The sequence below is a fragment of the Dromiciops gliroides genome, chromosome 2, assembly GCF_019393635.1.
Source record: "Dromiciops gliroides isolate mDroGli1 chromosome 2, mDroGli1.pri, whole genome shotgun sequence".
NCBI classification, from domain to species: domain Eukaryota; kingdom Metazoa; phylum Chordata; class Mammalia; order Microbiotheria; family Microbiotheriidae; genus Dromiciops; species Dromiciops gliroides.
In genome coordinates this window covers 72610196-72635495 of record NC_057862.1, presented here as the reverse complement: position 1 = coordinate 72635495, position 25300 = coordinate 72610196, and the positions used below count along the sequence as shown (strand labels likewise).

Below are 25300 nucleotides of genomic sequence, written 5' to 3'. Positions count from 1 at the left end.
CCAACAGATGCTCAGACACCATGGGTCAGCTGGATCCTGCTGCTGCTTCAGTTGAGTGAGAAGACTGGCCTACCTGTGTGCAGGGTTGGGACTACAGCTCCCAGTGTATCTGCGTCAGCTGCTTCATCACATGTCTGTTACCACAGCGCTCTGAGCTAGGTAAAATTGGTAAAATAGTATGAGTGATGTCTTTTGATTCATGTATAAGTTGGATTTAAGTGAGGCAGACTTGTGTGATACCTCATTTTCTTTTTCAGAGTCATTGAAGTCCAGCGGCAATACAAAAGTCAAGACGACCGGTGATCTCCTGGGGTGCAGTGGATGGCCTTGGCATCGCTGGTGTCTAGTCAAACTCTAAGTGACCTACAGTGTCTGCCTCTACAGCCTTTATGGCCCATTGGAACAAATTGTTCACATCTCTCCATTCTGCCAGGGGAAATCTTCATGAGCTTCGAGTAGACACCCCCCCCCCAACTCGCCAACAGCTTGTCAGCTACCCTCAACCTGGTTTAGCCCGTCTGCTGAGAGAGTTTACCAGGGTGTGGCTACTCTGCATGCTAAAGGCTTCTTGGAGCTACAGGTGAGAGTTGGGTGAATCAGGTGGACACCAAGAATGGAAAGCAGCCCTGAAAAAGACTCAGTAGCCCTCACAATGCAGATACTAGTCTTCTCTGAATATACATACACCCCTCTAGGCAGTAGCTGGTCTTAAAAAGATTTGGGGGTGTGATGAAATAATGGGATTTAGCAGATACTCCAAGACCCACCTGGAGATTAATCTAGACTGATTGAATCAAGTGAGAGTGATTAACTGCTGATTAGCCTACTTCAAGTTAACTGGATTGTAATCACACCTGGCTATCCCTTAAGAAGGTATTGTTCTCAGAAGCTAGACTGTGAACTCAACTTGAGAACATCTTCAAAGCCAATGGATTTGGATGATGCCAACCAATCACCTTGAAGCAGTGTGTAAGGACTGCCTCTGTTCCAGATGTATAAAAAAGCTTCCACAAACAGCTTGCTAAGGGAGTTCCTGATTAAAGCAGGCTTGTGGAGGAGGACTTCAGGAAGAACCCAACCAGGCTAGAACTCTAGACTAGACAGGAGCTGAAGCTTCTGATTTAAGGCGACCACAATTTAGATTTTAAACATCACAGGGGCTTTTGTGGCTTGCAACCTCCACGTGAATCAAAGGGGTAAGATGGCAGCCAAAAAGCTAATGTAACCTTAGGCTACAGTTAAAAAGATAGGCATAGTTTCCTAGGACCAGGGAAGTGATAGTTCCACTAAACCAACTCTACTTATCTGACATCTGGAGTATTGTATTCAGTTCTGGTCACCACATTTTAAGAAAGACAAGCACCAGAATGTCATGGGGACAACAAAACTCTTTTAATGCCTTCAAGTTTCCCATAGAAACCAAGACCTATTGTTGTAATGCCAACATTCTGTTGGTGTTGTGTATGGGTAGCAAAACACAGAATCCAAGAGTCTCTGAAGAATTAAAAAATAAGTAACAGAGCTTGATTGGCATCTCATGCCATCCAAAGAATATTTAGCCTGAAGAAAAGAAAACTTAGGGGGATGAATGTAGTCAAGAGCTATATTCAATATCTGAAGGGCTTTCATGTGATGAGAGAGTTGACTTGTTCTGTTTGGCTCCAGAAAGCAGAAGTAGGCACAATGGGCACAAGATTTAGAGGAAAAGATTTCAGCTTAACATAGGCAAAAACTTCCTACCTTATAAGAATAGAATGGGCTGCCTTAAGAGGCAGTGAGTTCCACTGAAAGGTTTCAATTCATTAATAAGCATCTAAGATGTGCCAGGCACTGTGGATACTCTGTGACTTCACTGGCTTGAGAGTTACCTCCAGTGATATATATCATAACCCATACATGCCTACTCATCCTGCATGGTTTTTGTCCATGGTCTCCCACAAATCCACCACTGATGGTACACCCAACATCGCAGAGATCTCCCTTGATTTCTCCTGACATTGTAAGGGAGTATACAGGCTTGTTATTGCTTGACATATGATCAATCTGTATATTTCATTGATAATGTCCTTTGCCCCTGTTCTTTGAATGTCACAGCTTGCTCAAACCCACCATATTCCTCTTCTCTATACTTTGCCACCATTCAGCAACATCAATATAATGTTGGTATTAAAGTGATAGGTTTTTCTTTCCATGAGAAACTTGCAGTCATTAAAAGACTATTTCCTTTTTAAGAGAAAAGCAGATTATCCATTTTATTTTCCTCTCAGAGATTCAGGAGTCTTGATGGGCAGATCACTCCTCCTCTGGGTTTCAGAATAGGTCTGGAAGCATCACACACGGGTCTACAGTGGGGTGGAGGTGTGCAACCTTTTCATGCTCCACATGATTTTCATGCTCCTCATTACCTTTTTTCCAGGTCCCAATGCCACCCTACTTTCTTTCTCCTCTTCAATTCTGGGTCCAGTTTGTTGTACATCTGTTTCATCTGTCCCACACATACATATGAGCTCTTTAGGTTTTCAATATAAATGGCATAATCAGGGCATAAGGCATTCTCTATCCACTTAGTCTTTACTGTGTAGATGGCTAGTGAAGACAAGCTCTTTTGAGGGATTAGAGATGTCTTTCGGGAAGTTCTGTAGAATTCCAGGGCTTGATGCAATGAACACAAGGTTATTCACAAACTTATAGGGTATCTCTCTTCAACATAGACTCTGCCCTGGACCTTTGTAACCATGGTCATTTTAAAGTGATTGGCAAACCTAAAAATCGACATATAAATGACTATTGTTTATTAATAAAAATAGCTAACGTTTACTTGGCACTTATTACACACCAGACGCTGTACTAAATGCTTTACAAATGTTATCTCATGTGATCCTCACAACAATCTGGGAGGTAGGGGTTATTACTATCCCCATTTTACAGAATAGGAGACTGAGGCAGACAGAGGCACAGTGACTGGCCCAGGGTCACACAACTAACAAGTTTCTGAGGCTGCACTTGAATTCAGGTTTTTCCGCCTCCTGGCCCAACGCTCCTTTCCATTTGGCACATTATTATTATTCTAGTTGTCCCACACCCTGATGGACTTCGTCAGACAACCACGTGAAATTGAGTCAGTAAATGGCCAGGTGCTACCAGATGCGGCCGCGCATGCGTCGTCAGCAGAGTCTGATGCGCTTCCTTGCCACCGCCCCCTACGCATGCGCAGCAGCCCTCCGCCGGCGTCCTGCCCTCTTCCTGAGGCAAAGCTACGAGTGGCAGCGACGACAGCGGCGGCCGCTCCAGCTCCTTCATCCGGGTCTCCTGGGCTCCCGTGAGTGTTCTCGTGGTCCCTTCTCGCTCCCTCCCCGTCTCCGCGCCGCCTTAGGTGTGGGCTATCCGGGCGGCTCCGCCAGGATGTCGTCTTTGCCCGGGCAGGACCCCGGGAAGCCCGGACCTGCCGCAGACCTTTGTCCGCCGCGGCCCCGGGCCCGGGTCCGAGGTTTCCGCGCCGAGGGCAAGATTCCCGGCCCGCCGCCCCTGACGCGGCCCGTCATGTTCACCCCTAGTTGTGGCGACCCCGCGGGAGGAGGGAGAGGGTCGGGAAGGGGGCGGGGCCGGAGAGCCCCAACCCCTGGGATCAAGGCCAGCCCCTGACGCCTCCGGGCCGTGTGACCCGGAGCCGGTCCCCTAACCCCGCGGTGCTCCGGGCACCTCTCTCAGCCTGTAATGTCCGGACGAGTGGACAACTGCATTGGTGAGGGGGACGCTTTCCCCCTGGAGACCCCAACAGTGATGAAATCTCTGGTCCGGGTCCCTTCTTCCCCCTGCCACCCCTCCCCCCGCCCCCAACCACAACCACAACAAACTTACCCCATAGCTTGCCCCAAGTTAGAGGCTGGGAACATTTTTGACCAGATGAGTTTTGTTGGTGGATAAAGTAAGACTCGGTTAATACAGAGTCACTATTGGGTTAACGGGGTGCCGGCCTTTGTTAAGGTGCACTTCGGACTTGGTGGGAGATTTACGTTCGTCTAACCCAGGTTTTAAATCCCACGAATGCCCTGGCAGTCCGTCCGCTGAAGCCCATGCACCCAGAGTAAGGTTTTTAAATGCACAAAGTAAAATGCATAAGTTTGCAATGGAGAGCAGCTCTGTTGAAGCACAGTGGTCAGACTGTCTGAAAAACAAGTTTACAGAACTTTGTTAAGAGCCCCTGCTATGTCCCTTTTGCAGGGACAAGATGCAGACATGCCCCTTATCCTACAGTTGCTTTTCCTTTTAGGACTTTATGTTCTGCAAATGTATTTTTCTAACTAATTTTCTATTTCTTCTCTTTTTCTAAAAAAAAAAAAATTTCCCATGAGTCTTGAAGCTTGTCTTGGCCATATTAAGATCGAAACCTATCAAATAGCATTTTGGATAGAAGGGTTTTTTGTTTTGTTTTGTTTTGGGTTTTTTTTTGGGGGGGGGGGCAATGAAAGTTAAGTGACTTGCTCAGGTCACACAGTAGAGGTATAATTTTTACAGATTAACTTCCCAGTTTACTGTTTACCCAGTCCTTAAATATGGGTAAGAGTTGTGGTGTGGTTGACTTTCTCTTCAAACCAATTAATCTCAAGATTTTCTAGTTAGTTGCCAGGGTCAAATGAAATAATGTACTGTTGAGGACTTTTTAAATGGAAGGTGGTATTATTAATTGAAGGTTAATGCTAGTATAAATTAAAAGTAGGATACTTTTCATGTGTCTGGGCTCAACTGATGACACATAATTCTGGTCGCTCATCAGTAAAGTGAGGGGATTAGGCCATATATCTCCAAGAATCTTCCAGTTCTATAATTTTATGAATTTATGATTTTCCACATATAAGAGAACTTGATAGAAAGTATTGCTGCATTACTGAACTTTGCTGTTTCATAGAAATCACAGACTGACAATTGGGTTAGACCTTTTTGTCTGTATTTTATGTTAAGGCATCTTTGTTGATTAGATTCCCAGCGTTAATTGGCAGTGATGTTTTTGAAAGCACTTGAAATTGACCACTCTCAAATTCTAATGATTAGTAATTTCTTTTGTTTGTAGAATACAGCTTACAAACTGCTTTCATGTACATTATCTTTTTTGACCTTTATAACCGATTAAAAAACCCTTAGATTTAAATTAAGTAACCTGTCCAGGTTCAAACATGTAATTGGAAGAGTTAAGACTAGAACCCAGAATCCTCTTCTGTGCTGCTGCTTTTATATGTAGTTATTTCTTCTGGATATTGTCTTGGTTTCCCATCGATTTATTGGATGATCAGCAGAGGGGGTATTAGTATTAGAATGCTACTAGACTTTTTTCCCTTTTTGAATTTAAATATTGATTTTAAATCTAGAATGTTTTTTGTGGTACAACACATAGTGAAAATGTTAATTTGAGTGATTCAAATTGACCACTACTTTCTGGACAACTTTTGTTATTGAGAGTACAAACTATAACATAACATAACATAACTTAGTATTTTAGATGACCAACTTTCAAAACTAGGTAGCAGCATTACCTGTGTTATTCTGACTTTATATGATGGTAAATTGTACAATTATTATTTGACCTTTCTGAATAGTTGGTTTCTGCCTTCAGTAATATGGAAAATAAGATACTCAAGCTTTGCTGAAACAAAGATTTAACTTGCATATTTCTTTTCTTCAGATATTCTGCAGAGGATGCCAAACGAGACTACTCAACACTCAAGTCAAACTCAAGAGAAAGATGATTCAAATAGCCAGTTTTTCAGCAATGCTGAAGAAACAGCCTTCAGTCTGGAAAATGGTGGAACTCTTGATAAAATGGAAGAAAGTTTCACCTCTTCTGCTTGTAATAATAGGCCATCCACTTCTTCAGTGGTTGGTATGTTCGAAGTCCCAAGGAAAGGACAGCCCCTGTTGCATATAAACAGACAGCAGATTCAGTCTGTGGAGCACAGTGCACAGGCAGTTGAACTCAAAGGTTTGGGAGTTGATGTATATGACCAAGATGTGTTAGAGCAAGGAGTGCTTCAACAGGTAGATAATGCAATTAATGAAGCTAACAGGGCAGCTCAAATAGCTGAAGCAGAAAAAGAATACCATTCAGTTTTAGATGATCTCAGGTAAGTGAATACAATCTTTGACTTGGAGTTTGTGTTTAAGAATGGTCTAAAAAAAATTAAAAAGCCATAGCATTTCAGAAGTTAGAGAAGATTTAACTGTGTACTATTTAACGTAGAATTTATCATTGACTTTTAAGTTTTATTGAACTTTATCCTGAACAGGTTATGATGATGACAGATTAATTTTCTGCTGAACTCCTTATTTGACTGGCAGATTCGTTTTCTGTGTTAAATTGGTCAGTTCCTAAAATCATAGACTCTGTGGTAGAAAGGGTCTTGGGTCAGGAGTCCAGTTTTGTAAGTGAAGAGATGTAACCCTACTTGTCATTCTTTAGTACTTACCTGAGCAGGGATTTGAAACTGCGTTGTCTGAAATCAGGTGCAGTCCTCTTTGTATTGCTCTGTACTGTCTCTTAAGCACTGTAATCCTTTGCCATTTCCTTTTTACTTTGGCTCTTTTCAGCTTTTTATCTACATTGTTGTCGGTTGGTTTTTTTTTTAATTGGAGGAAAAGCACTTTGTACTTTCCAATCATTTTACAAAAGTTTAAGCTGAGGAGAATATTGGTACATTGTGTCTTCAGGTAGATCAGATGGTGTAGTGGAAAGCTTGCTGGATTCGGAGCTACAGGGCCAAGCTCAGGAATTCTCACTCTGCCCTTAGTCTGGGTGCCCTTGCGTAAAGAAATTGTTTAACCTCACTGCTCCTGATTTTCTACTCTGGAAATTGAGGGGATGGCACTGTATGATCTTGCAGGGCTGTTTTGACTTAATCTGTGACTTACTGATTATTATTTATTAATTTTTTTGTATTGAAGGTGAGTAATTTTAAGAAGTTTATACAAGTGCTTATAAGGTAGCTCGTTTGTACATAGTTGTTTGCGCATTGTATCCCCTATTAGATTGTGAACTTCATGAGAGAAGGGATTTTTTTTTTCTTTGTATCTCCAGCACATAGCACAGAGCCTAGCATATAGTAAGCACTTCATAAATGCTTGTTGACTGACTTGACTAATTGAATTAGAATCATTGAATTTTATAGTAGGAAAGGACCTTAAAGAACAGTCAGATCTTCTCACTTTAAAGGTGAGGGACCTAAGGCCCCGAAAGTTCATAGTTGCCCAGTATTTCATAGTGAGTTAGTTGTAAAGCCAAGAAAAGACTAAAACCTGTAATGCTTGACTGTCTTTGCACCACAGTTACTTAAGCTCATAGCCATTCTCATAAGGAGAATTCAAAATGGGACAGATTTTTTTTTTTCCCTACCTCATACAAGGCAAGGTAGAGGTTTGGTCCCTCTGCCCTATTATTTTGGTAGAAATTGGCAGTATCGAACTAGGTTTTAATTCCCTGGGTGGATTCTAGGACAGATTTTGTACTATTACTTTATAAGTTATGGCCTATTTCTTTGTTTTAAGTGGTTGAGCTGAATAAGAAATAGGATAGAATTGGAAAGTTAGAAATACTATGGCACATAAACCTCAAGAAAAAATCTGACACATTATTGGGGTGTTTTAGTTCACAAGAGGCTTAGTATATTCAAGATTATACATTTTCCATTTTAAATATATTTCAGCAAAAATACTTCCAATATTTAGACTCTTATTATCCTAAGAGGGAATTGCTCTTTCAGAATATCTTTTTGAAAACCTTGAGAAAGGATATAAACACACCAAGTTGTGTAGATGTCAAACAGATAATGTTAATCTGCATTATGAAAATTGAAGCCTGTATTTTAGAAATAATGCCATGATGGCAATTGACCATATGTACAGCAGTAAAATTCCTTCTCTTGAGATATAATAAAATTTACTTTGGTTATTGAAGAAAGTTATCAAAGTTTAAAAGTTTAAAAACTACCCAAGAACTTTATTACAGTATATAATATATGTATGAAGCATAGGGTCAATACTATAAGAATCCCTCACTGCAAGTACTTGTTTGACCTGTATCTGGTTTTTGTTTAATCATATGAAATAGTCTCATTATTCTAGCCCAGCATTCTCGGTGTCAGTAGCATTTAAAGCAAATTGAATTTTCATCTCATAGCAAATATGGATTTCAGTTCTGCTGGGTAAAGGACACTGTTTACTTTCTCATTTTATGACGACCATTTTGTCAGGGGCTCTGAAATAAGAGTATATTACATGGTGGGGGGAGGGAGAAAAATTTGAAATTGGAAATCTTATCTAAACAAATGTTGAAAACTAAAATAAATAAATTAATTTAAAAAAAGAGTTTATTACATGTAAACATATATATATGTGTATGTGTGTACATACACACACACATACACACACACATATATATAGTTCAGCAGTTTAATCAATTACTATTAAATACGATTTGTATAATTTTTTGTCATATATAATCTAAGCCATTAAAATTTAAAAATATACAAGGTCTTTGTGAAGCCCTTTCATAAATTAAAAGTTTTTAAGCTTTTGAACAAGATTATGTTTAAAAAACTTGAAGTTTAATGTTAGGTGTGGTTTTAAAGTAATAAGTTGGGGCAGCTAGGTGGTGAAGTGGATAGAGCACCGGCCCTGGATTCAGGAGGACCTGAGTTCAAATCTGGCCTCAGACACTTGAAACTTGCTAGCTGTGTGGCCCTGGGCAAGTCACTTAACCCCCATTGCCCTGAAAAAAAAAAATAATGAGTTGCTCATCATTCGCTTGTAAAAATCAACCTCATTGCTTTAAAAATTACACCTCAAATAAATCAAATCATTTAATCCTGGCTGGCCATGATGCCACATACCTGTGACTAAAGTTGTTGGATCGCCTGAATTAGGACTTCTGAGCTACAGTAGGACTAAAGCTGATAGGGCGTGTGTGTACTAAGCCTGGCCTTAATATGATGAGGTTCCCCTCCCCCCCTCAATCAGGGTGCTCTTAAGTTGCAAAGCTTTTTGCTGTTCAAAAGTGGGGTCAGTCCCCTGTGTTGTTGCTGCTTTTCCAGCCTTGGTGAGATAGGGAGACTCAGTCTCCCCTCTCCCTCCCCCCAAAAATGTATGTATATGTATGCATATGCTCCTTAAGGCAACAGGAATTCAATATATATTTTGGAAAATTTATATATATATTTCCAATTACATGTAAAAACAGTTTTTGACATTCATTGTTAAAAATTTTGGATTCCAAATACTATCCTTTTTTCTTTCCCTAACCTACTTCTTGAGAAGGCAAGCAGTTTGATATAGATTATGCATGTGCAGTCAGGTAAAACATAGAATTCAATATTAAAGAATATTTACTCTCCTCTGCTAATTATTACCATATATATATATATACTCTGAGTTCTTAGGTGGCAAGGTGTTCTTGATAAAGAACCTTTCCATTTTAATGGAGCAGTCACATATTTTTGAACTTTGAGATGACTTTCAAGAACTTTCATTTTTTTATTTGAGAAGTCTATCAGAGAAACTTGGTGTAAAAAATTTTGATATTACTTTGTTGTTTATAGTACCTTTTATCAAAATGTAGTTTTTCTGATTAACTCTTTTGGTTAGGTCTATTTTTGCTTTTGCTTTGTCTGAGATCATGATCGCTGTCTCTGTCCTTTTTACTTTAGCCTAAGCTTAATAGATTCTGCTCCATCACCTTATTTTAACTCTATGTGTGAGTCTTTCTGTTTTAAGTGCATCTCTTGTAAACAATGTGTTATTGAATTTGGTTTCCAATTCATTTGGCTATCCATTTCTGTTTTATAGGTGCACTTATCCCATTCACATTTAAAGTTATGATTACTGTGTATTTTCCTCCATCCTAGTTTCTTCTATTTATCATTTTCTTTTTTTTTAATCTTGTCTCTCCTCAAAAATCTGTTTTGCTTCTGACCATTGCCTCCCTTAATCTGCCCTCCCTTTTGTCACTGCCCCGACCCCTTCTCTTATCTTTGTTTAATTGAATGTTGGTTTTTGTTGATGGTTCTTAAGTTTACAATTTTTTTTTTTTTGGTGAGGCAATTGGGGTTAAGTGACTCGCCCAGGGTCACACAGCCAGTAAGTGTTAAGTGTCTGAGGCCAGATTTGAACTCAGATCCTCCTGTATCCAGGGCTGGTGCTCTATCCACTGTGCCACCTAGCTGTCCCTGCCTCTTTTACCAACTTGATAATTCTCTTTTCATAATTTCTTTTTCGCATCACTCATTTCTTTTCCCAGTTTTTCCTTTGCCACTCTCATCTCTTTCTTTTACTCTTCCAGGAATTCTTGTTGGATTTGTATTCAATTAGCATTTTTATTTGAGACTTTGATTGTAGGGATTTTTACATTGTTGTTTTCTTCAGTTTGTTTTGGTCTTCTGTCATCATAAAGGTTTTTATGTTTAAGTTTTTATTGTTGTTGTTTGCCTGTTTTTTTTTCCCAGCCTATTTCTTTCTTTCTTTTTTTTTTTTTTTAGTGAGGCATTTGGGGTTAAGTGACTTGCCCAGGGTTGCACAGCTAGTAAGTGTTAAGTGTCTGAGGCTGGATTTGAACTCAGGTCCTCCTGACTCCAGGGCCAGCACTCTATCCACTGTGCCACCTAGCTGCCCCACCCAGCCTATTTCTTGACTTTTAACTATCTGTTAAAGTTGGGTTCTGCTGCGAGTGGAGACATTGTCCAAAGTTTCAGGCTTTTTCATGTTGCTGTTTTCAGAGCTAGTTCTGGGGGTGCTAGTTTTTAAAGCTTTCAGGGTGGTGTGATCCAGGGAGAAGTGTGGTCACTGTTCACTTGTTCTGTGCTTTGGTTTTTACCTAGGAAGGCCCCCTGCTCTCCTGCAAGCACAAGTGCCAGGACTTCTCTTTGCCTTGGAACTGTGACCAGGGCCTCTGCTCCCTTCTCAACCAGAAGCACTTGTCTCTGCCCTGGAACTGTGACCCAGAACAGCATATGAGCAATAGATTTGCCAATCAGTGCCAGCTGCAACCAGTTGCAGCAAAAGGTTCGCTGTAATCTTTTAGCTAGCTGTCCTGTCCCCTTACCCAAGAACTCTCATTTTATTCAACTCTTAATAGCCCTCATTTACATTTTTGTCATAAAGACTTGACTTGTTAATGAAGATTTAAGTGGGCAGGTGGGGCACAGAGTATTGTGGAATAATAAAGGATATGAATTGTGGAATAATGTTTAGTGTTAAGATCTGAATTTGAATCTTTCCTCAGCAACTTCTTACCTTTGGGATCCTGGGCAGTTCATTTAAGGTCTTAGCCTCAGTTTCCTTATCTGTAAAATCAGAACAATAATAGGTAAGTTGTTAGGAGGATCAAATAAAATAGGAGAGATTCTCAAAAATGAAATTCTGATTGTACTTTCACAAATAATTTACATTATATAGACATTTAAAGAGTCTTTGTACAGGAAACTCTCTGAGCTTTTATTTATTTATTTTATTAAATTTTCTTTTGCGGGGCAGTGGGGGTCAAGTGACTTGCCCAAGGTCACACAGCTAGTAAGTGTCAAGCGTCTGAGGCTGGATTTGAACTCAGGTACTCCTGAATCCAGGGCCAGTGCTCTATCCACTGTGCTATCTAGCCACCCCCCTGAGCTTGTATTTAAAAAGGACATTTACAAATGATGGAAGTGTGAACATGGAACCAGTGATAATGCAGAAGAATTTCTTAGGCTTATATTAGGAAAGTCAATGAGCAGGATGAACTAAAGCTCATAAGAAAATGTTAAACACCATAACAAATGTCTATTTTGGATTCCCTTGAAAAAAGAACAGGGAAGGGATGAGACCTATTCCTTGGGGCAGATGGTATATTGTTTTTTTGTTTTTGTTTTTGTTTTTTAGTGAGGCAATTGGGGTTAAGTGACTTGCCCAGGGTCACACAGCTAGTAAGTGTTAAGTGTCTGAGGCCGAATTTGAACTCAGGTCCTCCTGACTCCAGGGCCGGTGCTCTATCCACTGCTCCATCTAGCTGCCCCGGTATATTGTTAATAGGATAAATAATTGAGTCCAGTGACTCTTAATTATTTTATCTCTTATGCTAAGATGCAGATATTTAGACTGGAAAATGTAGAACAAACCTATTAAAAAGGAAATAAAACTGAACATAGGTGAGGAGGTAAGAGACCACCCAGCTGTTCTAAGTGGGTTTAAGTCTCCTGACCTAGATGAATTCTATCCCAAGGTACTAAGGTAATTTGTAGCTAAGATTTCTAGAGAAAGTGAAGCATGAGAAACATTTCCAAAGCTTGATTATCTTGTTTTTTAAAAGAGGATTCCAGGTTCATATTTTGTGTAATCAGTTCACATATTTTAATACCCTGCTGTAATGATTAGCTTTTTTAAAGGTTAGGGCCCCTAAGGTCCATGTGGTTCCTCCTCTGCTGCTTTAAGATTAGAAATTTCTAGTCTACAAAAAGTTAGGGGTATAATCACAATCATTTTGAGCCATCAGTTAGGAAAGTTCCCAACATTTATACAGACTTTGGTTCTCTGATTTAATTTATATTGTATGTGTGTACATGCATACATACATACATACACACACATACACGTATATCTATATAGTTAATTCCTGGCCAGTTTATAATTGAGACAGAATTCAGATTCCTGGAAACAATTGGGTAAAGAAGCAGCAGAAGGTATCATTGTGTCTGGTGATGGTGTCCTAGTAGCTGGGAAAAGAGCAGAGTATTCTTCCAGTTTGTCTCATTCTTTGAGGAAATGGGCACAACTGGTGGTATTAGTTCCGGTTTTCTGCTCAGAGATCCTTGTAGGACTGAAGGCCCTCCTGCCTTGGCACCTCCTTTCTCTAATATTGCTGAGTCCTACTTTCTGCTGCTTCTGGTTGTCCCTGGGCTGCTGGTTCTTTCTGGCTCAACTCTGGGTGGACTCACTCTTCTGTTGCCAGGCCCTCAAATATTTTCCTTTTCTTCTAAATGCAGAAATATTGACATGTCCAGAAGAAAGCCACCAAAGTGGTAGATTTCTTTCATCTGAGGAATAGCTGAATGAATTGGGGGTAATTAGCTTGAAATGGCTAGATCTTAGGGAGACATTATAGTTGTTTTAAAGTTTCTGTGTAACAGAAAGGAAAAGTTTCACAACAAAAATGAAATGAACCGCTCCCTACATGATATTGAGGCTGGTAAGTTGTCAAGCATTTATTGGTCATTCACTGAATATTTAGAGGCTGGCTGATTACTTATCGGAAATGTTAAAGTAGGCATTGTAGTGGATGAACTTAAAAGGTTCTTTCTGCTACTTAGATTCTGAGTCTAAGAAGAGCTAATAGCTTTTTAACAAGTCCATCACAAATATTTAACAAGGATACAGACATAGCACATTACATGAATCTGTACCATAAAAATTGAAATGTTATTTCCACTTATTTTAGAAATAATATTAGATGGTCATTTGTCATACACTGGGCAATGAATTTCTCTTCTCAAGGTGGAATAACAAAAATTTGGGGAATTAGTAAAATTGAAGGTCAAATTCAAGCCTGTTTTTATTCAGATGTTCTAGATGAACAATGTCAGAGTTCTGTGATTTCCCTGGTAAGAGAATTCCTTCCACCAGTACAAGGCCCATGTGTCACTTACTAGGTAAGGATTAGGGAGTTATCTGAGGCTGAGAGTGTAAAGTGACTTGCTTGTGGTCACACAGTAAAAATTTAGAGGTGGGATTTGATTTTAGTCATTCTTTCAACAAGTGCAGCACTCTATCCACTGCACCGGTAGTGTCAAACTCAAATAGAAAAGGCCCTTGGGCAGCATGTTGACTTAGAAAACCACAAATTAACATTATCTACATTCTGTTGTATTTTTATTTATTTCATTTAGCATTTCTCAATTAGATTTTAAATATATATGCTTTGGGCTACAAGTGAGTTTAACACCTTTTGCTGAACCATGCTGCCTCTTTTGTGCCACATAATAACCAGAAGCAATACTATGATAGTTGTTTTGGGTGGAGGAAAAATTAAAAAAAATCTTTTGTTGCTGATAGTTATTTAAAAATTCAGAGAAAATTTCTAAATTTGGTAGTCTTCCATGATGGGTATTTAAAACTTATGCTTGCTTTCTGTAGTATTAATGGACACATTCCTTTTATATGGCTTACGAATGGTAATAACAATGGTTTTTTGATAGGTGCTGAATTTGAAATAGCCATGGAAATGAAAATTATCAGGTTCGGACCTCCTGTGATTCTTTAAATTACTTTTGTAGCTAACAGGAAGAATTCTAGTTTATTATTCATTTTATATTTCCTTAATATGGTATAGAATATTATTGGTTCTTGGCATCTTTCTATTAAAATTGAAAAATACCTGCAGTAAAGTAGAAAATAATTTTTTCTTATTTATTTTTCAGGTCATGTACAACATCTCTAAAGCAAATTAATACAATTATTGATCATCTTAGTCCTCAAGCTGTCAACAACAAAGACATCAACAGGAAACTAGATTCTGTAAAGAGACAGAAATGTAACAAGGTGATTGGAGAAAAGTCTTCAGTGTTTTCTAATGTTAAAAAAATGGCATGTTGAGTGATTTGCCCATTTATGGAGCATTGTGCAAAGTATATACATATTTCAAAGGAAGTCAGTTTGTAGTTTGCTTAATTTTTTAAAGTTCTGATGTTTTACCTGTCTCATCCATAACTTTGCAATAATATGTTGAACATAGAAACACAGACATTTCTTCATTGAGTTTTCTTAATATCAGCTTGGGGTTTATATGGGATGAATATCCTGATTTTATCCACTTACTTTTTTTTTTAAACTCTTGACTCACCCATCTTTCACATTCAAAGACCTCCTACATTCAATACAATGAAAATACACTTTTGTTTCCTGCTCTCTTATGTCCTCCTGTCTCCTTGCCTTGTGTGTGAGCCGTAGCATTCCTAGTTTCCTTCAAGACTTAATGGAAACTCTACCTTCTACATGAAGCCTTTTCTGATCCCCTAGCTGCCATAGCTTCTTCCGCTTCCCTCATTGCCTTCTTTGTCTTTTGTGTCTAATTATATATTTATTTGTTTGTCTTCCCCCATGTTAGACTTTTTGTATCTCCAATGTCTGGCACAGCATCTGGTACATAGCAAGTGCTTAATTAATACTTACTGATTAATTCATGTGATCTGAAGCACTTTTAGGTTTTAGCTGTATCTTCATAAAAATTCACTGCAGCATTTGGACCTAAGCCTTTTTGTCATTTCAGTTCTTTCTGTACACTAAAAGAAGCTGACAGACATCAGTGTTCTCAAAGCAGGTTTATTATTAGTGAATTAGATTCATCTAAGATTTTATTTTTGTTCTGTCAGTACAAACATAGACCTAGCATCACTTACCTGCCTGCCTACTTTCTTTTATTTAGAACTGTCCTTATTAATATGTCTCTGAGTTTCCATTACTCATCCAGCTTTCTTTTGATTTACAGTGGTGGCCCCTGAACCAATCATTTCTTTGGGTGACAGATAGTATACCAGTATTATGAAATTTTTATATCCTCTCTTTACTGGCATAATTTACCACCATTTCTGTGCTGAAATGAGAGGGGGGAGTTTTCCAGGCACATTGACCTGGAGCTACTTGCCATTCTTAGAAACCTTTTTCAGTCTTTAAAATTCTCACCTCCACTTAAGAACAGTGATTTCTTTCAACAATTTCTCTGTTTAGAATACAAAACTGATTGAGGCTTCTTGAAATGAGGGAGAGAGGAGGAAGTAATCTAGAGAGTAATATGAGAGAAATCTAGAGAGGAAAATTCTAAGTGACTGAAGGGTAGTAATTAGACTGAGGATTGCCTTTTTTTCCAAGTTTGATTGAAGCTTATATCCCAAAGGTTCAGGGTTGGGAGAGCCAACAGATTATTTCATCCCTAGCTCTTTGCCTTTGTTAGCTCTTTACAGGGTTGGAGGTACATTGTGGGGCAATAGCCTTGTATTCTCAGTCTATGGGAAAGTAAATGGAAAGATGGGGTAAAAAGGGAGATGTTAGGGAGAAGACTGTACTTTAGTACTTCAAGGATTGGTTATGTTGGCATGAGTACTCCATCCACTAGGGCTGATCTTATCCCTTTTTTAAATGATTTTTGTGTATGCCAAAAGATTCATCATTTACTAGGCCAGCTTGTTGATGAGTCTTTTGGTCCCCAGATAATCTCCATGAGGTCTTGTAGTCAGTTCTGTACTTGAATTATCTCTATGTTGGTAGGACCTCTCCAAGCTTGGTCTTCAGTGGCATAGTCTTTGAAAAACCTAGGACCACCTCTGCATGAATCTTTAGAATAGGATTTTAGTGGAAGGGGTGGAATATTATGTAGAAAAAAATGTATTTCTTAATTTTTTCCCTCAAAATCTGAGAAAAATACAAGTAGAAATAGGTATAATAGATAATCAAAGTTAGCTAACCATTTTCAGCTTGAACATTTATGTTTCTATAGCATATCTTCCCTGTTTTAGTAAAAATCACTCAGAAAGGTTTATTTACTCAACTTAATAGGGAAATAAAGTAAAACTTAATAATTGTCAGTTCCAGCTGAGTAGATGTATACAGAACCTTATATAATCAGCTTTTGCTGATAGGGAAGTGTGCATAGCTTTAAGTAAAAAATTTTGCATTCTTTTATGTAGCAAGCTATGCTTGTATGTCATATAAATACTCTGTTGTTGGATTACAATTGTACATTTCATTATATTAATCATTTAATTGTCAAGCCACTGTCTTGGATTAAGTGTGGAAATTATACTTGAGAAATAGAGGCTGGCAATGTGAAAATGCAGTTTTCAAGCCTACTCTGTACCAAGCTTGCTGAAGCTTCATATCGCTGTATTTTACACATCAATTTGATGATTATAGCATGGGAGTGATAGGATTGCATAAAAGTATTTTGAATATCAGTAGTTAATAAGATAATTACTGCTAATCTGAGGTTGAAAAGGATGTGCATTAGGTTCTTCTTTTTCACTTTGACTTAGGTTTTAAAGTTTTAGAGATATTAATACTAACCTTTTGAATTTAAGAGAAAGAAATTTCCCTGGTACTTTTTCTAAATTGGATATTTGTTATTCAAGGAAAAACAACTAAAGAAGATTACAGCCAAACAAAAACGTCTTCAAGCCATCCTTGGTGGAACAGAGAGAGATATTGAAGCAAGTCTTGTGGATTTAGAAGAGGATGAAGGTGAGAGAACAGAAATCTCTTTCTTTTGTCTCCTGCATTTGTCATGGAAGGATAATGAGGATAATTGAGCAGCACAATTGGGGGTTTTGCCAGTACGATTGAGTAATACAGTTTTTCTTATTAGTTATCTTGAGATTTGAGGAAGTTTCCAGGAGGTGGGCTAGTAAAACCTTAAGTCATAATATAGACACTTAAGAGCACAGGAGAACAGAGACAAAGGAGGAGGGCTCCAGGGAAAGAATGTACCTGATCCTTGGCTACTTTGTTCTCCAGTGAGAAGAGAACTTTTGTTGTGCCTTGAGTCTAATGTAGTTTGATGATTGTCTCATGAGAAGCCACCCCTTGGACTAGGCGAATCCAGGCTATGCCAAAGTTTCTGAAGCCTCTCTTATCTCCTGTGCAACTTGATGATGCACCTTGGGTTTTATAGGGAACATTGGAGGGGTTTGTTCAGATATGTCTTTGAGAAACATGACTAGTCTAATCCTTGGACAGCTGGATCATAAATTCATAGATTTTATGCTGGGAAGGATGTTAGAGATCTTCTGGTCCAACCCCCTTCCTTTATAGATGAAGATGCAGGGTCCCAGGGAGGCATATCAGTTTGTTTGCTAGGGTCACACGGTAAAGTACTCGGAGTCTCAATCAAACTCCCTTTCACACTGTACCATGCTGTGTTTTCCTTTTCTGATGCTTAGGAAAGGGAGGCACCAACAATTGATTAAGGGAAGCCTCTGATGTGTAGACATGGAACAGATACTTTCAGTAATTTCCAGAGAAGGACAAGAAGAGGGGGAATATCTAAAGCAGAAGCAGTTTGCTGTAAGGGAAGCTAGACTTGAAAAAACAAAACAAAACCAAAAAACGGAGCTTTGGTGAAAATCCTGTTGTCAAAATAAATTTAGAGAAATTCTCCAAACCTGCAAAGCCACATATGTCTATTAAATTACATCTTTTTTTTTTTTGTTTGTTTTTTTTAGTGAGGCAATTGGGGTTAAGTGACTTGCCCAGGGTCACACAGCTAGTAAGTGTTAAGTGTCTGAGGCTGGATTTGAACTCAGGTACTCCTGACTCCAGGGCCGGTGCTCTATCCACTGCGCCACCTAGCTGCCCCAATTACATCGTTTTTTAAAGAGGGAAAATAAGATGCTTGCTTAGTACATTAGAGGCTGAGGATACACTATTATGCTTAATAAAATAGAAATCTTAACACCTTCTCACAAATAGTTTAATGAAGATGACTTAATGTCTTGATTGAATTGTATTGTGTGAGTATAGCATCATCAACTGTACTCAGAATACTCTCATGATTTTATGGGAAGTAGGCCATACTCAACAAAAGTCCAGTTGTATTAAAGAAGTGTGTAACTACATATAAATTGTACTTTAATCTTATTTTATGTTTTATCATTATTAGTCCATATTTATCCTGGAATTATACAACTTTGCAATAATCTTTCTTTGCTTTTAGTAGCCACTATCTTTTCCTATTTAAAGTAGAAATTTATGATTCACAGCATTTGAAATCTCTGAGAGGAAATTGTTTTTATGGTTTTTTAGTCTATAGTTTGACAAAAGAATAATTGTTGATGTTTTCAAATGACACTTTAAAGTGAAGAGTTGGTTTGGTAGATAGAAAAACTTTAAAAAAATTTATTTTGGAGGGGTGAGACAATTGGGGTTAAGTGACTTGCCCAGGGTCACACAACTAGTAAGTGTCAAGTGTCTGAGGCTAGATTTGAACTCAGGTACTCCTGATTCCAGGGCCGGTGCTCTATCCACTGTGCTACCCAGCTGCCCCTAGAAAAACATTTATTAACTATGATCTTTAAAGCTTGAGAAATCACTCTGTAAGGATCCTTTCCTGTGCTTGCTTTTGTTTTGATATACTTTGTGATTCTAAAAATCACCTGTTTGTGTCTGATCAATAAGGTTCCAAAATGTGATATTTTAAAAGTTCATTTTATCATAAACATTTTATGGTGGTTTAGTTTGGAATTGGTAGTGACTAAAATCTGAGTTTAGGATCATAATTAGGGCCTTGAATTATATTAAAAATGGAGATGTGAGATAGTCTGTATGAGAAATATCTGCTGTTTTTCATCTTAGGATATTCCTGAGGTATTAGTTCCACCAGTGTAGACTGCAGCCTTGCTCAAAGGGTAGATATAAGTCTTAGGTAGCTGAATGAGGTACACAGAGGTTGGGGGATAGAGGAATGAAAGCATGAACATGGCTGCCTAATGCGTTTCCTTAACATAGAAGTTCCAGGAGGAACTGGCCAGTCAATCCAAAGAAGGGGCTGCAGAAGCAGATGAATCTTCCAGCTTGAGAAGGCTGCCCTCTAAGAGCGTGGTGGTAACGGCGTCCTCCAGGCTGAGAAGGCTGTAGTAGAACAGCAAGCAATGGAAAACCTATTTAAGGAACCTGTAGTGTTCATGGGGAATTCTCAGTGGAGGATTTTTGTGGCGGTCCTAGACAGTGAGCTAGAAGTGAATTCAGAGACCATCCAGTCCAACATCTTCATTTAGAGTTGATGAAACTTGATGTCTAGGGAGATTAAGTAGCTCATGGTCATATTGCTGGTAAGTTTCATAAGAACTTACCTCCTTTGACTCTGCAATGGTGAAAGGAATATCCATATTAATAAGATTATATGTGCATCCAAGTATCTAAAGATGTATAGAGGCCAACTGGCTATTGCTTAGGTCTCAATTGACTCTAGTTGGAGTGAAGGCTCCAGTAGTAGCTAAAGCAGCAATGGATTAAGATCATTTCTGATCATAAAGACCCCAAGAGAAGGCTAAGATTCCCAGAGAACCTGGCTTGAAGTTTAGGAAAAGTGATTAAAAATGATTATGTTCCCTGGCCTCAAGAACAGGGATGAACTTGAGTCTCTAGTTTAGCCTGTAAGTCCCACATGATTCTGAACATTCTGGTTTTAAGCATATGTAGTGCAGCTACTACTGTTTTTCATTCTGTTTTTATTAGGTGATGTAGAATCCCTTTTGACAAAAGCTCTTCCTAGTTAGAGTTGTTTGGTCTGCATTTAATAAATTTTTGCTTAAATTATGAAGTAGGTGAAAAAAAGGAGGTGATTTTTTTTTCAATGGTTTGTAATTTTCTTAGACCAAAATGGCTCAAATTTTTGAATTGAATACCAGCGACTCTCAAATTATTTCTTGGAGATCCATGCTAGATCAGACGTTAGAGAGTTTTGAAGGGGGAAAGAAAGGTGGTCTTAATTACATATTCTAGAAAGAGGAAAAATAAACTTTCATCATCAATCTGCCTCACCTGGAAGGATACATTTTGGTTATTCAATTTAAATTAAATTTTGAAAATGATCTCAAAAATTTCAAAGGAGTTGTTAGTGCTTATGAAGTCCTGGACAAGAAACTGAAAATCTTAGAAAGTAGAGGCAATTTAGATTACAGAAGAAATAGGTAGATTTTGGAAAGGAACAAATGGTTAATTATATAGTATCTAAAAATAGGAATTTAGGTTTCTGGACTGTGACTCAAAGTATAGGCATGATTGATTCTTGGCCAAGGATAAAGTGTATTTTATAAAGTTTCTAAAAGTAGTAACTTTAATGGTTTAGTGTCAGCTTAGAAGGAGATACTTAGTGGAGTGCCCCAGAGATCTGTCCTTGACCCTGTGGTAATGAACATTTTTTAGTCAGTTATTTGAATGAAGGCAAAGATGACACACTGGCATTTGAAGATCATTCCAAGCTGAGGAGGATAGCTAATAAGTTGACTAACAGAATCCAAAAAAATCTTTTCAGGCCAAAATGATGTCAAGAGGCAGTATGAGATGAGGGAAAGCATTTGGAATCAAAGTCTGAATTTGAATTTCAGCTGTTATTTGGACAAATTACTGTGTAATTTAAGATTCTAAATGTGGATTCTAATGTGTTCCCCCAGTTTGGGGGAAACTGACTAAAAATCACTGATAAAACGAGTTTAGGTTTTTAAGGGTTTATTGGAAAATAGAAAGAAAAAGATTGAGAACAGAATTCTAACAGTCTGGCATTCCTATCTTTCCTCAAATCTCCTGTGAAGTCCTCTGCCGCCACCACCATCAAGTCCGGAAGCCAAAAAGGCCCGCGCTCTCTGCGCAGGCTCCCTTTCCTCCTTCCTGTCTCCTCCCAGACCATAGGAGGCTCCTCCAGTTGATTGGCTGGTAGACTTGATAGACAGCACCCATGAGCAAGCGTCATTTCCTGACGCCAAGGAAAAGCCACAATGCCTCTGAGGCATTTTCCTCATGGTGGAGCTCTCCACAGCAAGTCTCCAGTAGGTGGCGTCATTCCAATCATTACATTACTTAACCTCTTTGCACCTCCTATTCCTCAACTGTAAATTGAAGAGATTCACTAAATGACTTCTGAGGTTCCTCCCAATTCTAGGTCTATGACCTTATGACTGAATATAATAAGATGAAATTTAGTAAGGATAACTGTAAAGTCTTACTCTTGAGTTTATAAAATCTGTTGCACAAGCATAGGACTGGAGGGAGGAGGTATAGTTAGATAGCACTTCATTTGAAAAAGATCTAGTGGTTTTAGAGTACTATAATCTTGATATGAATCAATGGTGTCTCATGGCAGACAAAACTTAATGTGTCGTCTTAGACTGCATTGAGAGGCCTAGTATTAAGAATAAGGGAGGTGGGGGGCGGGGCAGCTAGGTGGCGCAGTGGATAGAGCACTGGCCCTGGATTCAGGAGGACCTGAGTTCAAATCTGGCCTCAGACACTTGACACTTACAAGCTGTGTGACCCTGGGCAAGTCACTTAACCCCCATTGCCCCGCAAAAACAAACAAATAAACAACAACAACAAAGAATAAGGGAGGTGGTAGGTGTGCTGTAATCCGCATCACATTGGAGTACTGTATTCAATCTGAGTACCACATTTTAGAACAGACATTTGGTAAATTAAAGCATGTCTAGAGGAGAGGAAGGGGATTGAAGACATTGCTGTAAATAATTGGTTGAGGGAATTGGTTTAACCAATTAACCAGTTGGTTTAACCATTTGGTTGTTTAACCTGGAGAAGAGGAAATTTGCTGTTGGTGGGGAGGGGGAGATGAGAACTGTGTTCAGATATTTGAAGGCCCTTCAGATCAAAGAGTAATTAATGAGACTTATGCTTGGCTCTAGAAAACAGAACCAAGGAGCAGCGAATGGGAGTTTCAGAGAAGTAGATTTTGGTTTGATGTTAGAAAAAATTCTTCCCAAAAGTTGAATCAGTTGTTTGGGAAGTAGTAGATCCTCTAGATGACCACTTTTGAATGATTTTGAAGAAAGATCTCCTGTCTAGGTTTGCATTAGATCAGATGACCTTTGGGATCCCTTCCAACCATGAAATTCTGAGAAATAAATGTCAACATATTTTAATAATGGATGCTTTTCATGAAAACACGTATTTTCTGTACAGTTCTCTTAAAGACTGACAATTACTATTTCTTTATTGGTAGATTGACTTGAAAAAAAATGGGCTGGAAATTTGAGGACAAACTAACAGATACTATATACCAGACAATAATGTTGCCCAGGTATCAAACTTGTAAGACTACTTTTTGAAAACTAGAAAGGAAACATAAATTATAAAAAAGTTTATTAAATCCCCTGTAGTCTGTAGTAGCGAGCTGATTTCATTAAACTGCATCAAGAAATTGTGGATTAAGCAAAATTTGCAATTGATGTGTTTGAAGTTGATGTCTTTGGTCTTTTCCTACATTTAGTAATATTATGAGACTTTTCCAAACTTTATTTTTCCTACCTATAAAATATCTGCAATGTCACAAGAATAATGTCAGTTCTATTTAGATTATGTAAAGATCTTTATATTAAAGATAAATTATAGCACATACTATTATCAGTAGAAAATGATTAGCATGGGAATGCATATATGTATGTGTGTGTATACATAGTTTCCCAGTATAGCAAATATGTTCCACAGGTTTTTAGTCTCTATAGTAAACTCAATGGTAAGAACTTGGAAGATAATACAGAGAAACCTGGTTTTTAGTCATCTTAGGTAGTTGAGTGTCCATGACTTGACACAAGAATAGTTTTTTTAAGAGTGTCCCATGTTTTATAACTGTATTTAAAATAGCAAATTAACAAATTTGGAATATCCATAAAGAAATAATTGTAATTTGACTATATCACTGTGGAGTTTTGTTTTTATGAAGAAACTTGAAAACTCTGTCCATGAATTAATATCATCAAAACATTTTTCAAATATTAAATAAGCCATATTTATATCTTGTAATGCATTAGGAAGTATTATCTTAATTTCCCTCAAGGAGGAATTTAGGTAATATTGACTTAAGGCCACTGGGGAAATCTTCCCCCAAATTTGGTATTTGAATATAAGGATTCTTTATTCCAAGCAAATTCCCTTTTAAAAAACCACCCTTAAGGGGCAGCTAGGTGGCGCAGTGGATAGAGCACTGGCCCTGGATTCAGAAAGACCTAAGTTCAAATGCGGCCTCAGACACTTGACACTTACTAGCTGTGTGACCCTGGGCAAGTCAATTAACCCCAATTGCCTCACCAAAACCAAAACAAAACCAAACCAAAAAACCACCCTTAAAATAATTATCAGTTGTAATATACTTATTAGTCAGTCAACAAGCATTTCTTGGGTACCTATAATATGTCAGGCACTGTGTTTACTGTGAACCACTCTTGGTCCTAATTTCGGAAAGTTGTATATAAAAAACAGAGGCAAATTTGACTTCACAGGTATTCCTGAGACATGCTGAGATGAGACTAATGATTGAAATATGGCTCTAGAAGGCTATACCTTATTCAAAAGAAGCAAAATAAAATGGTGTGTGTGTGTGTGTATAGGGGGTATATGTATGCTTTTGTGCCTGTGCAATGAGCAACATATATTAGAAGATATACCAATGTGAGGAAATTGATGAACCAGAGGAAGGAAATATGAAGAGGATTTGGGTCAAGGATGCAAAAACAAAAGCCATGTTGTTTTTGATATATACACTAGACCACCATGATGTAAAGAGGAAATGATGAGATTTCCAGAACTAGATCATAAACTTGACTGAAAGAAATGATACTTTACTGATCTTGACATCTGTTATAGCACTTCTACCAAAAGAAGAGTGATAATTTCTTGATTTCCCTTAAAAATAATTGGAAGCAATCTTCTTCAAAAAATTGAGGAACTCACATGGAAAAATCCTGTTGTGGACCTGCTCACTAACAAAGGAACTGGTGGCTGGGGTAGAAATGATGACTTTGGGGAGAGGATAACTAATCTCTCTTCCTCTTTGTCATAGAGAAGAAGAAAGGCAGGCATAGTTTGACAGGCACACTAGATTTTGGGAAAACTCTTTTCAAAAGGTCCAGAGGGATAGGTAAGATATGATGGCCAGAATTCTGCAAGGGAAGTCAGCTCAGCAGGGATGAGGAAGCTTGCTGAAATGAAATTCTGAAATTCACATAAAGGAAACAGTTCCAGTGAAGAAGCAAAGAAGTTGTCTAAATGACTTATGTGACAGCTCAGGAAACTTACCAACCTTAGATTTTTTTAAAGACATGTTTAGAAAATGGAAGCAAAGGCAGGGTGAATATAAAAACACAACACAGCTCTGTGAAAATAGTACCATAAGAAATCAAAGTGATGTCCATAAATTGGGGAATGGTTAAACAAGCTGTGGCATATGATTCTAATGTAGTATTATTGTGCTTTAAGAAATGACAAGCAGGATGATTTCAGAAAGGCCTGGAAAGACTTGTATGAACTGATGTATAGTGAATTGAGCAGAACCGAGAGAATATTGTGCACAGAGACAGCAATATTGTTTTATGAAGAACTGAATGACTTAACTATTCTCAATCCCAAAGGACTAATGATGAAACATACTATCCATCCCCAAAGAAAGAATTGATGTTGTTTGAATACAAACTAAAGCATGCTATTTTTTACTTTCTTTCTTTGATTTTTTTTCTTTTATTCAAGTCTTCTTTTACAAGATGACTAATATGGTAATGTTTTACATAATGACACATGTATAACCTAT

The 25300-nt window shown here is 38.2% G+C and overlaps 1 protein-coding gene across 1 annotated transcript in view; it reads left to right on the top strand.

Moving 5' to 3' along the window:
• Nucleotides 1-3260: 3260 nt before the first annotated feature.
• Nucleotides 3261-25300, top strand: part of ERCC6 (ERCC excision repair 6, chromatin remodeling factor) — a 106136-nt gene continuing 84096 nt past the window's right edge. Inside the window, 4 exon segments of the mRNA XM_043988972.1 lie at nucleotides 3261-3319; nucleotides 5678-6116; nucleotides 14424-14544; nucleotides 17127-17235. Of these exon segments, the coding sequence (XP_043844907.1) occupies nucleotides 5692-6116; nucleotides 14424-14544; nucleotides 17127-17235 (655 nt within the window). The 5' untranslated portion in view covers nucleotides 3261-3319; nucleotides 5678-5691.